The sequence below is a fragment of the Procambarus clarkii genome, chromosome 5 (assembly GCF_040958095.1).
Source record: "Procambarus clarkii isolate CNS0578487 chromosome 5, FALCON_Pclarkii_2.0, whole genome shotgun sequence".
Lineage (NCBI taxonomy): Eukaryota > Metazoa > Arthropoda > Malacostraca > Decapoda > Cambaridae > Procambarus > Procambarus clarkii.
The window spans coordinates 10,446,471-10,463,186 of NC_091154.1; the positions used below are offsets into that span (position 1 = coordinate 10,446,471).

Genomic DNA, 16,716 nt, shown 5'->3' on the forward strand with positions numbered 1-16,716 from the left:
AAAAGCTTCAGTCGCTGCAATAATAATAAAACTTTCTGAAATACGAGGCTTTGCCTTACCCTGTAACGACAAACAGACTTATTGGATATATTAATGGTTATACAATCATGCAATTGGCCAATTAACACACAATAACACTCAAACATACTTATGTCTGAGTGCCGGGTGCCTGTCTGACAAGTGGCCAGACTGGATAACTCTCTTATAGAGTTTAGGACGATATTTTATGTCACTGCTTCGCTGTATATTGTTCTGGTAGCGTTGCTAATTGATTATGTCCTTAATTGCGTTTGCAGTAGGCTAAGATAAGTGATGATGGTGGAGGCGGCGTCACAGGTGGGTGAGCTCCACTCTTATTTAGATAATGTACTAGGAATTTTTCCTTATAGATATTGTCCAGGTACTCCCCCAGTTCTAGAGAGTAATCACTGGTGATAAAGGTATGTTATTATGGTGTCATTTACAAATTAATGTTCATAAGGCACCACACGTTGTCACTATATGTAAACAAACACTTTTTGGCCTCGGGCTGTGGTGGGCGCTTTTCTTCCAGCCATCGTCCCCCATGCTCTTTCAATGAATATTGATTGATTATTTTTACTCTCCAGACATATGATTGAGATAAGATGTGATAATAATATAATTAGATATAAGATTTAAAGATTATAAGTAGTACTTGCTAGTACTATTGATTATTAAGGATTTGATTTAATCCTTTACTGGAAATCAATTGATGTTCCAATAGTTTTTTTAATTAAGATATTCTTCTCTGAGCTTCTAGATCCTAGAGAAATCATGTCCCAAATCACATAGACAACCAAGGGCCCTATTTTGTACGTGATCATAGTGGCAATGACCTGTAATTATTCTAAGATGATTTTGATATGATTTTGTTATGATTTTAGACATGATGTATAAATAATACATTTCTTAGATAATAATAGATATAGTTTGTAAAATTTCCCACAGCCAGGTTTTTTATCTCCTGAGACAAAGTGATTAAAACAAAATAGCAAAGGATGATAAGCAACTATGTTATTTTCCTGAGGTAAGAGAGAGAATTAAGACTACGAACCTTGAAGACAATCTTGCGGTCCAGCTTGATGAGTGCCAGGTCGTGGTAGCTCTGTGGGAACAAGTACTCGGGATGCAAGATGGACTCCGCTACGCCAAAATCTTCGTGAGCTGCTCCGTCGTTGTCGTCATTATAGTCGTGTTCGCCGAGACGAACAACTTGAACTGTTCTGAAATGCAAAAAGAGATCTAGTTCCTTGGCAGTGACAATTTCCAGACCCTGTTGCCTGCCAGTTATTAGCTAAATTGTGTTCTTATGGTACAGTGCCTACGAGGATCCTTTATAAAAGCCTTTTCTTTCCCCTGTATAATGCCAGGTTTCTCTCGGTGCACCTGTATACTTCCAAAACCCTTTCACTGCAGCTGTTTTCTCCCAAAATCCATTTCCCGCACCTGTATTCTCCCAAAATCCTCTAACTGCAACTGTTTTCTGCCAAAACCCTTTTGCTGAATCTAAATTTTCTAGAATCCTCTCGCTGCATCTGTATTCTCCCCAAATCCTCTTGCTGCACCTGTATTCTTCCAAAATTCTTTCACGGCATCTGTATTCTCCCAAAATCCTCTAACTGCAACTGTTTTCTGCCAAAACCCTTTTGCTGAATCTAAATTTTCTAGAATCCTCTCTCTGCATCTGTATTCTCCCCAAATCCTCTCGCTGCATCTGTATTCTTCCAAAATCCTCTCACTGCATCAGGTATTCTCCCAAAACCGTCTCACTGCATCTGTGTTCTCCCAAAACTCTTTTGATTCACCTGTATTCTTCCATAACGTTTTTGCTGCATCTGTATTCTCTCAAAATCGTCTTCCTGCATCTGTATTCTCCCAAAAACCTCTGGCTGCATCTGTATATTCTCCCAAAAACCTCTGGCTGCATCTGTATATTCTCCCAAAAACCTCTGACTGCATCTGTATTCTCCCAAAAACCTCTGGCTGCATTTGTATTCTCCCAAAACCCTCCCGTTTCATCTGTATTCTCCCAAAATCCTCTCGCTGCATTTGTATTCTTCCAAAATCCTCTCGCATTTTTCCGAGAAAAATGGAAGAGGATTTTTCTCAAAATCATCTTCCAAAATTGCATTTCTCCTTTGTAAACGCACATTAATGACATGATGTAAAAATGACATTGTTTGTGTAGGGCAGACGTTAATATGTGTATGTATGTATCATGAATATTCACCAATAAATCGCTGAACTATATGTTTAACAGATCTCTAACTCCTGTCCATTGACAACAGAAGAAAAATGTATATATGCTGTTTAGCATTGTAAATGTGTGGCCACGTCTGTGGAAGAAAATAATAATAATAATAATAAAAACTCCTTGGTTCAGTTCGCCACAGCTGACCCCAAACAAAATAATAATAATAATAATAATAATAATAATTTTTATTTAGGTAAGGTACATACATAAAGAGATTTTACAAAGTTTGTTGGGTTAATAGATAGAGCTAGTACATACAATGCCTAAAGCCACTATTACGCAAAGCGTTTCAGGCAGGAAAAACATTAATGACTAAAGCTTAAAACTAATGGGTAAAAAGAATAAAATGTGTTGAGAACAAATAAAAATAGAGGTAAAAGAGGGGGAACATTGTTGAAAAAGCAGCACAAATACAATTACAAATTATTACAGAAAATTACATTCAAACAGCGTTGATTTGGAAAAAAAACATATATGGGTTGACAACAGAGGGGTAAGGTAGGTCTGGGGTCACCACAGCTGACCTCACACACATCTTGGGTCAGGTCACCACCGCTGTTACGCCCTCTCTTAGCCCGTAACTCTATTCATGTTTTTGGTTGTAAAAAAAATTGATATTTATATGCTATTTTAGCGCCGAATTCTGACCCAGTAGCAACATATTGAGTCAGTAGCGAACTGACCTCGCAAACTGTTGTTATAACAGAATAGCAATACTGTTCCTTTATGGCAACAATTTTAGGGATTAATAAAAGGGGACGACACCAGTGACTTAGACCATTTGGTCACCACTTGGTCCGGGAGACATCTCCCGTCACGCAGGGTGCAGTTGCGCCTCCACAGATCTCCAGTATCATCTTTTGATACTGGTAATGGCTCGAAAGGGCCACCACTTACGGGCTATTCATGCCCGTGCCACCTGTTGGGTGGCTTAATCTTCATCAATCATCAATCAGTGACTTACTTAGTGGCTTGGGTGAGGCAGTGGAGAGCTGAGAGTACCCACTGGTCGTTGATCAACACTCCTGCACAGAACCACGTGTTGCTCCCACTATTCCTCTCCCCCAGCAGCGCCTGCCATCACGGATACATAAAAACATACGTAGTAAACACGTAGGCATGTGTACATACACACACACACAGCAGGAAAGAATCTAGACTACTAATCATGGCAGACTTCAACCACAGGAAGATAGATTGGGAGAACCGAGACCCACATGGAGGACCAGACACTTAGCCACGTCCAGCTAAGCTGCTGGACGTGGCACATCCACAGTGATTACAGTGTATTAATCTTTGTGCACCTGGTAGAGCTAGGATTTATTTCCCCCAAAAAGAACTAGCAAATAAAAGGATTGCGTACCGAAAGGAAAATTATGAGGAGATGAGAAGTTTCCTAAGGAATATACCATGGGACACAGAACTCAGAGCTAAGTCTGCACAAGACATGATGGACTATGTCACCCTAAAGTGTCAGGAGACAGCAAACAGGTTTATCCCGGCCCAAAAGGAAAAATCCGAGAAGCAAAAGAAGAATCCATGGTTTAATAGGGCATGTATGAAAGGAAAGGAACTGAACAAAAGGGTATGGAGGAATTTCCGAAATAAAAGAACAGATAGCAGAGAGATACCCGAGAACCAGGAATGAGTATGTTAGTGTGAGAAGAAAAGCAGAGAAAAATTATGAAATTTATATAGCAAACAAAGCCAAGACCGAACCAAAGCTACTCCACAGTCACATCAGGAGGAAAACAACAGTGAAAGAACAGGTAATGAAACTTAGAACGGGCGAGGACAGGTATACAGAGAATGACGAAGAACTCAGAAGAGTGTGAAGAACTCAACAAGAGGTTCCAGGAGGTCTTCACAACAGAACGAGGTGAGGTCACTGCACCAGGAGAGGTGGCAGTAAACCAGGCGGCCTTGGAAGGGTTCGAAATTAAAGAGATGCGGTCAAGAGACACCTGTTGGAACTGGATGTGAGAAAGGCTGTTGGTCCAGATGGAATCTCACCATGGGTATTGAAAGAGTGTGCAAAGGCACTTTGCTTGCCACTCTCCGTAGTATATAGTAGGTCACTGGAGATGGGAGACCTACTAGATATATGGAAGACGGCTAATGTAGTTCCAATATACAAAAAGGGTGACAGACAAGAGGCACTGAACTACAGGCCAGTGTCCTTAACTTGTATACCATGCAAGGTGATGGAGAAGCTCGTGAGAAAAAACCTAGTAACACATCTGGAGAGAAGAGACTTCGTGACAAATCTCCAACATGGGTTCAGGGAGGGTAAATCTTGCCTTACTTAATAAATCTAGCAAAAACAATGGAGTCAAGGGAGCGGGAGGAGGCATCTGAGAGGAAGCGGTCAAGAGAATCAGGGGAAAGGTGGGGACAGTAACAGGGAAGCGCACCTCATCAAGGGCAGCATCCAAGAGAATCGATGACCAAGAGAACCTCCATAGCTGAGACAGAAGACTCAATCTCCGAAATGGTAGGGGATGCAAGGATAGAGTTGAGTCGGAAGGTGAGGAAGAGAGCAATGCTTTCTTATCTGCCGGGGAGGAAGAAGGAGAGGAGCCAGGCTTACGTTTCTGACGTAAAAAGACAGGTGTACCAGTAGCAATGTACTGGGAGGCAGACTCTACAGTCTCAACAGGAGAAGAACAGGAACGGTCAACATGAAGATTTCTCGAAGGGAGGATAGACAACGGCCTGGATTGACAGGTGGCGTGGAGGGCCAAAAGGCAGAGCATAGGGCCAAGAAGAAGAAGGTTTGGGGCGAGAATGGAAAGAAGGCAAAGAAGACAGGGAAGAAAGGAAGAAAACACCGGACGGAGAACCAGGAGGAAGATCCTCTTGACCGCAAAGGAGCAGGTGAGGTGGTGGTTATGGTGTCCGGGTCCAAGTCCTGGAAACGGTTGTGAGACTTAGAAAGTGGGAGAGGCGAGGGGAAGAGTAACGCAACACACGAGCATAAGACATTTCAGAGAAGGAGGGAAGATGGCGTACTTGACGTCTCGCCTAAGGAACAGATAAATGATCACGATATTTCACATTGAGGATGACTTCCTCAAATTTGTAGTGCATACACACATGGGAGAAAGGAGGATGGGCGTCATCCCAATTGATGCATTGAGCTTGGGAAGAAGAGCACTTCATCTTAGAATGATCTGAGTTTCCACACAAGGGGCATAGAGGCACCACACTTGTGCATTCGATGGGACCGTGCCAACATTTCCAGCACCTGCTGCAGAGGCGAGAGGGGGATGTGGTCCTGAATGGAGCATCTGGTACCAGCACGAATTACGGAATTCGGAAGGGACCTTCTATCAAAAGTAATCTTCACTATGCAGAGAGACTGAAGACGACGACCACGAGGGGGTCGAGGGAACGTATCAGTCTGGAGGATAGAATGGTCTTATGCCTAAAGGATATGTTTAATATCCTCGTGGGAATCTTTCAGCTCCCTGTCACGAGTCACAACATGGTGCAGTGAATAACTTTGCCAATACTCGCATTTAACTGGGCAGTTTTGGAGATCCGAACAGAGGTCTTTGCAATGCAGGACAACGAGGCTAAGTGGTCAGCTACCTCCTGACAAGGGGCAGCAACGACACACATGTACCAGTACGGGTGGGGACAAGGGGCAGCAACGACACACATGTACCAGTACGGGTGGGGTTAAAAGTGACAAAGGTATCTACCGAATCAACTAGGTGTTTATAGATGAATAAAGCATCAGGACGTGTAGAATCGATATGACTGAGATCAAAATACTTAGTCCATTTAGCAGGACCAAACAAAGCTGGAACGTATTAAAGCCAGAAGGAATCGTGCGAGTGCGACTGAGGTGGTGACGGTGCTGAGCACCCCCAATAAAAGAGGGGTAAAAGGTGGAGTTGTTATAATGAGAGATGGAGCCACTCCAGGTGATGAGATGCTCACCACTGGGGGCTTGGGGCTCAACTCTGCCACAGAGGTGGGATGGGAGCAGAGAGGCTTAGTTGAGAGTGTCAGAGAAGCAGCTTGGTCTGGGCCCAATGTAGCGGGGGCAACAGCGCCCGGCCTTCCATTACAGTCCGACTCAGTGGCCTGGTTGCCCACCCCACGAGTTTGAAAAGTTAAAAGAGGATCAGATATCAGCATCTAAATGAACAGATTAAAATTTCATCCACGAATAAGCCCCCATACCCACCATGGAGCCACAATTAGAAGATAGGACACCCAACAAGATGGGGCCCCCCCAGGGGGTGCATGATGGGTATATGTCCTGCAATCGGTCTTAGGAACCTTAAGAACCGTTAGTCCATCGAGATCAGGTTCAGCAACGAAGGCAAGGATTGACAATAAAAGCGTCTCCTCGCTTGAAGCGTCGGATGCCACAGTTCTATGGGGTGAGAGAGTGTGCCTCCCCCAAACACCCGGGCGTCAAAACAGAAGAAAATATCTGAAAGAACAATCAAGAATAACAAAAAGTCGGCGGGAAATAACCACCAGAAAGAAGATGTGGGAAAGGAAAACTGAAACAGAAGGACAAGCCGCCGAGCACACTTAGTGAAGACGGCATCCGGAGCATTAGGCTTCAAAAGGACAGAGTATTGAAGTAAATGAGTCTGATACCAGTTATAGGAATGTGTCTTGTGTTCTTGTAGGAGAATGTGTTAGTTAACTATAGTAATAATTATAATAATAATAATATTATACACAGGGAGTAATTACACTGATGTGACTGCAGCAATATAAAAATCCGTAGGAGCCGTGATGAGGGTTCGAACCTATGAGCTGGGTGTTCCCAGGCACACGCTCTAGTCAACTATGCCACAATATGGTAAAGAATGGATTGCAACCTGCGGAGCCAGAGTGCATGGAGGAGAGGGGGGGGGGATTGTGTGAAACTCAAGTTCAGCTTCAGTTGAAACTTTAGGAATCATAGAGGGTGCAGTAGTACCCATCATAGAGGGTGCAGTAGTACCCATCATAGAGGGCGCAGTAGTACCCCAGGTTCCAAGCCTTTTAACATGTGAATTTTAACATCCTCGGCGAAGGAATTCTTGCTACTTCTTAAAATATTAAACCGCCGGCTTTCTGTCCTCGTCGAGGCCACTAGAGTGTTAGTGGCCATCATGTAAATTTCTTTAGTTAATTTTAGTATTATTACTTACAATTAAATAAAATATATATGCGATTATGTTACATTTCATCAACAAAATAAAGTGAGATAAAGTACCATCCAGGGCCAAGAGTTCTTGGTGGCCCTGACGCCGCCCGCCACAAACCCTGAGGCGGTGTCACGCTCCAAGGCCGCCGCCGCCGCCGCTTCCTTGGGAGGCTGACGCTGTCCCAGTGACCGAGGGTCGTCCAGTGCGGCCTGAGGTACCCCGGGGCGCCGTGGAGGCTCCTGGGCTCTGGTCCCTATGCCACCCCCGGGAGCCTCACTACTCACAGATTCTGGCCGCAGGATGGAAGCTTGTGCAAACGATCTCAGGAATAAGTTGAAGGTTTGCTGGCGGTTTTGTCCACACTCTGGAATGTTGTGGAGTAGTAGTCACAGGGTATCCATAGTGTGGGTTGTTGTCTAGCTTCTATAGGATTCTGAAGTTATTACAAATAATGAGAAGTGGTTAAGAACTAATTAATTTAATAGACCAATGATGGGATCACTCACGAAAGTTGACTATGGGTGGAGAGATGTCCTCTGTGGCCGCCGGTTGATCGTCTGCAAATTTATAATTTATTACTGACTAGCAGTGCCCGGCCACGCGTTGCTGACTCTCAGCAACCTCCCCTGTCCCCCCATCTTCCCCACCATTCCCCCCTCCCCCATTCCCTCTTCCTCCCAACCATTCCATAGTCACCTCATCCTCCCCACCATTTCCCCTTCTCCATCACCTCGTCCTCCTCACCATCTCCACGTCCACCCCACCATTCTCCACGCCCCTGTCCCCTCGTCCTCCCCACCATCCCCTGTCCCCTCGTCCTCCCCACCATCCCCTGTCCCCTCGTCCTTCCCACCATTCCCCCTCTCCCATCCCCTCAACTTCCCCCCACCATCCCTCCTCCCCCTGTCCTCCCCACCATTCCCTACTCCCTGGTCCAGTGTATTCCACTTGTTGACCGCCGGTACATGGTGCAAGTATTTCCTTACTCTCTTTCCTACTTTCCTTTCTCTCAGTTTAACGAGACTGTCCTTGTTCACCTTGTCTATTTCCCTCAGCACCTTGTGTTTTATGATCATATCTTCTGTTAATTATGTCTACCAAGGTTGTGGGGTCTGACATTTATGTTGTTACAAACCTCTATACTTTTTAAACTTTTAGTTTTTTGCTTCATAAGGTATGGATTCCAGGCCAATGCTGCATATTTCACTATTGGTCTAACAAAGGCTATGTAGATTGCAATGAATGTGTCATAATTTAGGTTTCTAGACGACAATGTAATGTTTACCAGCGTCCCATATCCTGCCGATGTCACCCTGCCTGTGTGTGCCTCTGGTGTCAGCATAGCAATTATATCTGTCCCAGATCCGTTTCTCTCTACAATTCCTGCAGTTGCCTTCCATTTATGACGTAGACACCTTCTGGCCTGAGCATATCGTGCTCCATTGGTTAAGGCGAGTCTGGGGTTGCCCAGGATGCTGCTTCAATCACAGTCATGCTCGAAAGATTTTTCCATAGACATATGTTATTGTGATTTTAATGTGTATTTGAGGAGAGTGCTTGGTGAAGAGCTCCATTATCTACACCAGAGTGCACGCGGTTTGCATGTAAAACGTCAGCATATCATGATCAATGGGTTAAGGCGCGCGCCAGAGATCACTCAGGACGCTGGTTCATTTCCCGCCCCGCTCCGCTCCAAAGCTTTCTTTGGATCCCACCTGTTACATTCCTCCTCCTCCTCCTCCTCCTCCTGCTCGAGACCTTTCCTTTGACTGACTCTTCTGTTTTTCCAAATTATCCCAGCATACTCCATCTTGTACGTGCACCAGTCTTTCGTGAGGAACAATATCAAATGGCTTCTGACTGTCGAGGAAAATACAATCTACCCTCATTTATTTTTCCTATGGTATTTCAACAACTTTCTGCCCTAGAACTCGATTAAGTTTGTTAGGCATGGATTTCCCATTCAATGTACGTTCTGTTCTTTTGTTGGCAAGTTCATCATATCCAGGTGTTTCACTGTTCTCAACCTGATCACTCTCTCCACCACTTTGCATATAATACTTATCAGTGACACAGGTTTCAAATATAATGCCTCCTCTCTTTCCCTTTTTTTTAATATTGGGACTCCTGTATTGAGCGTTTTATTGAAAACATCAGTCAGCAGTGATAAAGTACCTCTTCAGCCTTGAAAACATCAGTCAGCAGTGATAAAGTACCTCTTCAGCCTTGAAAACATCAGTCAGCAGTGATAAAGTACCTCTTCAGCCTTGAAAACATCAGTCAGCAGTGATAAAGTACCTCTTCAGCCTTGAAAACATCAGTCAGCAGTGATAAAGTACCTCTTCAGCCTCCTGCAGCAGCCATTTCAGCCTTTTTGTTGCATCTAGTTCGTCCATGTATTTTTTAATCTCTTCCTCAGTGACTACTGTGTCATCAAGTATTTCCACTGGCCTTTAGGTCATTATTCTGTGACAACACGTGCACCAGCACACTAGGTGACAGGTCACGCTACACCTCAGGCCAGGTGTCCCGGGACACTGCAGGGGTTTCCACCGACGTTGTCACTGGTGGTACAGATGCATGCTGGGATTACCCCGGGGCTCTCCTCGCCCACAGGTGATGCTTCCGGCTTCTTTATCTTCACCAGAATCACTCTCACTTGTCTTCATAATCACTCTCACTTGTCTTCATCATCACTCTCACTTGTCTTCATCTTCATCACTCTCACTTGTCTTCATCCTCATCACTCTCACTAGTCTTCATCTTCATCACTCTCACTTGTCTTCATCTTCATCACTCTCACTTGTCTTCATCTTCATCACTCTCACTTGTCTTCATCTTCATCACTCTCACTTGTCTTCATCATCACCCTCACTTGTCTTCATCTTCATCACTCTCACTTGTCTTCATCTTCATCACTCTCACTTGTCTTCATCTTCATCACTCTCACTTGTCTTCATCTTCATCACGTGTCCTGATGCTTTTTCAAGTTAGATCTTAAAATTCAGCAGTGCTTTGGCATTTACGGCTTCGGCGGGTAGGCGGTTCCATGGGTTCATAACCCTTTGGTTGATAAAGGCATCTCCTGCGTCCGATCCCCCAATCCTTATCCTGATCCCTTCCAAGTGCGATATAGTCAAATTAGCTTGGCGCTTTCCCTCGATAATTTTCCCCTTTCCCGTCCTGTTTTCAGTGACACATTGTGGCATATTGAGCTTGAAACAGTCGTGCCTAAAAAGCCAGCCTAGTTGATACTGCCACGCCTCACATGCGTGGGGTCCGCGGTTCACCTGTCCAGGTGAATGGACCGTTGTTCCTTGTTTGTGTTACAACTGGGGCCAGATTCACGAAGCAGTTACGTAAGTACTTACGAACGTGTACATCTTTCCTCAATCTTTGACGGCTTTGGTTACATTTATTAAACATTTTATAAGCATGAAAACTCCCATTCAGCTGTTATTTTTATAAACAGCCTCCTGGTGCTTCGGAGCTCTTTAACTGTTTAATTACAAAACCGTTAAAGATTGAGGAAAGATGTATAGGTTCGTAAGTGCTTGCGTTACTGTTTCGTGAATCTGTCCATCTTTTGAAGAACTTGTCTGGATCAACATCATCTAAATTGTTCGGTATTTTATAAGTTTCAATGAGGTCCGCCCTGTCATGTCAGGCTTACAATGTTGTTAGTCCTGTGAACCTCAACCATTCCAGGTATGAGAGGTGACACATTTCTGGAATGATTGTTGTTTGGTATATAAGCTGGTGTATATAACGTTCTGTTTACCCACCACCTAGAGCTGCGTGAGTGTGTGGTTTTCCACACACACCCTAAGTGAACATGAACACTTGCCTCCGACAGCAGGGCAGCAGACAACTGGAAACCTTCCACGGGGGTTACAGAATACGGGACGGTTGAGACGGAAGGTCCTCAGCGCGCTTGGGCAGCTGCGAATTTCGACACACCGGCCCCGGCCTCCTGTACGAGGCGTGCAGCTGCCTGCCAACGGTCAGAAACATTTGGTTAGTTGCATTAGTTCAGGTAAACATGCACGGACACACAAACACACTAAGTGTCAACAGGACACACAAACACACTAAGTGTCAACAGGACACACAAACACACTAAGTGTCAACAGGACACACAAACACACTAAGTGTCAACAGGACACACAAACACACTAAGTGTCAACAGGACACACAAACACACTAAGTGTCAACAGGACACACAAACACACTAAGTGTCAACAGGACACACAAACACACTAAGTGTCAACAGGACACACAAACACACTAAGTGTCAACAGGACACACAAACACACTAAGTGTCAACAGGACACAGAAGGTTGCAGTCAGAAAGGAAATATCATGCTGAAGGATAATAACAAGTTGGGTCCTGCAAGATTCATTACTTAGACCACTTTATTATTTATTTATATAAGTGGCCCCACGGAGAAGGTATTATCGAATAAAAAATCTTTGCAAATGATGTAAAATAGGCAAGAAGTGTAAGAACTGAAGATGAGTATGAATGACAGATTTACGAGTCTCTCCAGGTTGGCAACCCAACCACTTGGGCTGGACGGTAGAGCGACGGTCTTTCTTCATGCAGGTCCACGTTCAATCCCCGACCGTCCAAGTGGATGGGCACTATATTTCATCCCCCGCCATAACCCATCCCAAATACTTATCCTAATCCCTTCCCAGTGCTAAGTCGAGGTAGCTTGGCGCTCCTTCCTGATAGTTTCTTTCCTTTCCAGGTTCGTATATTAGATGCAAATAAAGTCCCATGACTTCCTCTCACAATAAGAGATACTCTTTATTTGCTCACAACAATAAGGAAATTTTTACTTTAATCTTCATCTGAGAAGAAGACATGCCCAGTCGCACCAATAATGACAATGATAATTTTTTTTTTTTTTTTTTTTGAGATATATACAAGAGTTGTTACATTCTTGTACAGCCACTAGTACGCGTAGCGTTTCGGGCAAGTCCTTAATCCTATGGTCCCTGGAATACGATCCCCGCCGCGAAGAATCGTTTTTTCATCCAAGTACACATTTTACTGTTGCGTTAAACAGAGGCTACAGTTAAGGAATTGCGCCCAGTAAATCCTCCCCGGCCAGGATACGAACCCATGACATAGCGCTCGCGGAACGCCAGGCGAGTGTCTTACCACTACACCACGGATAGTGGAACTAGTATAGTGGAACTAATAATTGCAATTATTGAGAGGTAATACAGCTGGTGAGCCTTGGTCACGAGCGCCCACTCACTGCAGCTCTTCCTTAGTCACTAACCAGGCAGTAATGTCACGGAAGCGCTGACTTTTTAATCCGACTTTACATAGTTTTTACAGATTACTTAATGTGTCCCTCTTAAATATCTCCAACAAGCCAATCCTTGAGAGCGTGATGCAGATGCCAGGCCCTAGCGTTAACCACTAAACCACCCTCAGATCGTCAAAAGGAAGGGAATTAGGGCAAGTTTTCTACCTTATAACTCCTTCCTCCGACGACAACAGAGAAAATGGTCCCTGATCAAACACTCATTTTCTATCAATCATATTTACTAGAGAAGACTTGTGTTTGGAGTATATCCATACACTTGCGTAAACTCGCAAGGAATTTTTAACAAACAGAACACTTCCCCATATGAAGTGTCCATGGACCATGGAGTGCTGCCCATAGTGACGTTACTATGGGCCAGAGTGCTGCCCATAGTGACGTTACTATGGGCCAGAGTGCTGCCCATAGTGACGTTACTATGGGCCAGAGTGCTGTCCATAGTGACGTTACTATGGGCCAGAGTGCTGTCCATAGTGATGTTACTATGGGCCAGAGTGCTGTCCATAGTGATGTTACTATGGGCCAGAGTGCTGCCCATAGTGACGTTACTACGGGCCAGAGTGCTGTCCATAGTGATGTTACTATGGGCCAGAGTGCTGCCCATAGTGACGTTACTACGGGCCAGAGTGCTGCCTATAGTGATGTTACTATGGGCCAGAGTGCTGTCCATAGTGATGTTACTATGGGCCAGAGTGCTGTCCATAGTGATGTTACTATGGGCCAGAGTGCTGTCCATAGTGACGTTACTACGGGCCAGAGTGCTGTCCATAGTGATGTTACTATGGGCCAGAGTGCTGCCTATAGTGATGTTACTACGGGCCAGAGTGCTGTCTTCAGCGATGTTACCTTGAGCCAGAGCGCTGGCCACAGTAGCCAACGAAACACTGGCCAGCAGCAGCAGGCTAGATGACGTTGGACCCTTCATATTGCCACGTCCTTCCTTGTCGGAGTCCAGCAAGACACTGAGACCCCCTACCTGTTGACGGCGCTTTAGTGTCTTCAACTTGAGTTGCCTTCTTGTGAATTCCTTGTATAATTATGACAGAGGTAGACGCTGGTAGACGAGGTAGACAGAGGTAGACGCTGCTGCTGCTGCCACTCTTATGTCCACTTTGTGTTGTATATTTGCGCAGCAATTTTGTTATAAAATATTGTATATAAAGTTCATAAAAGTTACACTTGGGTGGTAACCCCCGGGTGGAAGGAGACGGCGACACCATTCTTCAGCTGGACATTAATGGAGTCTTAACATAATCACATTATTATGATAATAATAGATCGGAAATTATAATATTAATAACAAAAGTAGTTTTAATAATGAGATCATAGATTATTTGTAATATATGAATAAAATCATAAATTATTTTTTAATTACACTTGTTATTGAGGCACTAAACACGCTCTCTCTTCTTCTTCTTGAGAATAGGTGCAGTTTGCATGAAGGGGTAACCCTCCCGATGACTGCACCAGGACAGATGTAAGGAGACGCGTTGATGGTGAGGAGGAGAAGAAAGTCAAAAGCGGTAGATGTGATGGGCCGTAGAGAGAGGAGTGGCCACCATCTGGTCACCATTTGGTCCGGGAGACATCTCCCGTCACGCAGGGTGCAGTCGCACCTCCACAGATCTCCAGTATCAGCTCTTGATACTGGTAATGGCTCAAAAGGGACACCACTTACGGGCTATTCATGCCCGTGCCACCTTTTGGGTGGCTTAATCTTCATCAATCAGAGGAGTGGCGACGAAAACAGAGGCGAACGTTAGAGGGAGACTCCCCGCACCGGGGGGCGGGGAGTCGTGGTCACGGCGACAGCTGATCCAGGCACGACGTAGCCGTGTGCGCAAGATGGGAACTAATACTTCTCCGGAAACTTGCGTATCGGAAAGCGCAAGCAGTACGCTTCCCAAATCACCCACAGGTCGGCGGGCAGCCGGCCATCAGGCAGTACCCTCGGCTGAGACATCCTATCCGGCACCCTATAAACAAACACCTTCTCAGACGATACCCAGATAGTGGACGAGCACCATGGGATCGGAAGCACCCGGGCATCCCGATAAGGGCCCAACTCCGGACCCTCACAGGGCACGACCCCAGCAGACGGGACTAGGCAACCACCAGACCGGGGTAAGGAAGGAGGGGGAACAGCAGGGGATGCAGGCGCGGCAGCGACCCCACCACAGGGCACAGGAGCCGAGGCCCCCCGGCGCACATCTTTCCGCAACATTACGACGAGGTCCTGATCATCAGGGGCAAACCCCCCACTGCGGGGACCCAACAGCAGGTGACGCAGGAGAGGCACAGGGAGCAACTTCGGAGCCCCGCACAGCACCATCATCCACGGCGGGGGGCGCCAGAGCGCCATACTCCCCCACCTCCTCCCAAGGCACACCACGAAGGGGAGACACACTCCGAGCCCGCCGCGAACACTTCGAGACAGGCCGCACCACACCACGCCCAGCAGGCCCCTCCGCAGGCACGGCCACCATCTTTACATCCACACAGGCCACACCCGCACCGTCCGAAGAGTCCACAGAGTCCACATCACCCACACTGTCTTCATCATCCACGGAAACAGCCTCAGAACACCGACGTGCACGCTTCTGCAAAGGAATGGAAAGAGCAGAACTACAGTCGCCAACACACACAGACACGGCAGGCACCTCACCTTGCCGAAGCACCCCCTCCAAAACAGCAGAACCCGCGTCCCCGGGAGCCGTTACCACATCCACAGGCGGGGGCGGGACATGAACCTCCACCGGGACACCCTGCACGACACGCAGCGCAGGCGACGGCCCGACACCCTCACACACTGGCTCAACAACCCCAGGGGCCACAGCAGTCACCTGACGTGTCGCACGGGCCAGAGAACTCGCCTCAACAGGCAGAGCAGCAGACAGGCCGTCAGGCGCCTCAGGCACAGCACCCACACCGTCCGAACGCAACAGGGGCGGAAAATCCTCCGCACGAAGAACATGCACCCGACCAGTCGCTCCCACGTCGCACGCCGCAGCCAGATGACCCTCGTGACCACACCGATAACAGGTGCGCGGTTGACCCCGGTACTGGCAGCGGAGCGTGTAACCCAACATGGACATCGACGACGGTACACTACCCTTCAGCGACATCATCAGGGTACGGGAGCCGTCAAGCATACCAACACAGTGCCCGGCAACGACCTTATTCCATCGAACACTTAACACAGCCCCAAACCGTTCGAAACAGGAGGTTAAAAAGTCGTCCTGAAATTCGAAGGGGGCACCATGCACCGTCACAGACGTCAAGGTGACACTGAGATTCACTACCTTAACGGAGCCAGCAGTATCAGGGAGAGGGTAAACACGCCCCTCACACCGCTCGAGAAACGCCTGAAAGGCAGCCTGGAGGCGGAACTTGACCACAGCACGGTGGCCCTGAAGCAGCTGGATGCCCACCAGGTCAGACAGCTGCACCTGCAGCACGTCCACTAGGGCGACACCAACCAATGGATGGTCCACCGGCACCGTAAACGCCAGACCAGCTGACAGCGTCCTCGTCATTGGAGGGCGAGACGTCCCCATGGCTAAGCAAACGTCACCCTGTCAGTGGCAATCCACCACCAGCAGGGCAAACAAGCGCTCACCCAACGGTAAACACTAGCCAGAAGCGGAGAGACCTCAGGAAAGTCCGACCTGGCCGGCGGTCACCACGCAACTCTCTCTCTCTCTCTCTCTGAGAGAGATCATACATCAATGATGTATGATATTCATCTGTCTTATAATGCAAAATATTTATTGTATGGTTGCGCTCAGTACTGAGATGAGTCTTCTGGGCGGGAGAGGTCAAACGACCATTAGTTAATTACATTACTTCCAGAGTGGTAGAGCCAGGAGGGGGGGGGGGTTATACACACACTCCCGGCTGTTGCCTCTATCACTTTTATGTTACGAATGACGGTAAT

At 46.6% G+C, this 16,716-nt stretch overlaps 1 protein-coding gene across 2 annotated transcripts in view; it reads right to left on the reverse strand.

The window, feature by feature from the left end:
• The window catches only part of LOC138373282 (venom protease-like), a 36,830-nt gene extending 23,050 nt beyond the window's left edge, over nucleotides 1-13,780 (reverse strand). The window contains exons 1-6 of one of the 2 annotated variants that reach the window (XM_069339353.1): nucleotides 13,626-13,780; nucleotides 11,285-11,431; nucleotides 7,944-7,994; nucleotides 7,506-7,801; nucleotides 3,240-3,349; nucleotides 1,076-1,244 (exon numbers count right to left, since the gene is read on the reverse strand). In XM_069339353.1, coding sequence (XP_069195454.1) covers nucleotides 1,076-1,244; nucleotides 3,240-3,349; nucleotides 7,506-7,801; nucleotides 7,944-7,994; nucleotides 11,285-11,431; nucleotides 13,626-13,704 — 852 coding nt within the window. In that variant the 5' untranslated portion in view covers nucleotides 13,705-13,780. The remainder of the gene's footprint in view (nucleotides 1-1,075; nucleotides 1,245-3,239; nucleotides 3,350-7,505; nucleotides 7,802-7,943; nucleotides 7,995-11,284; nucleotides 11,432-13,625) is intronic. The other variant, XM_069339357.1, reaches the window with a different exon arrangement.
• Between the last annotated feature and the right edge of the window lie 2,936 nt (nucleotides 13,781-16,716).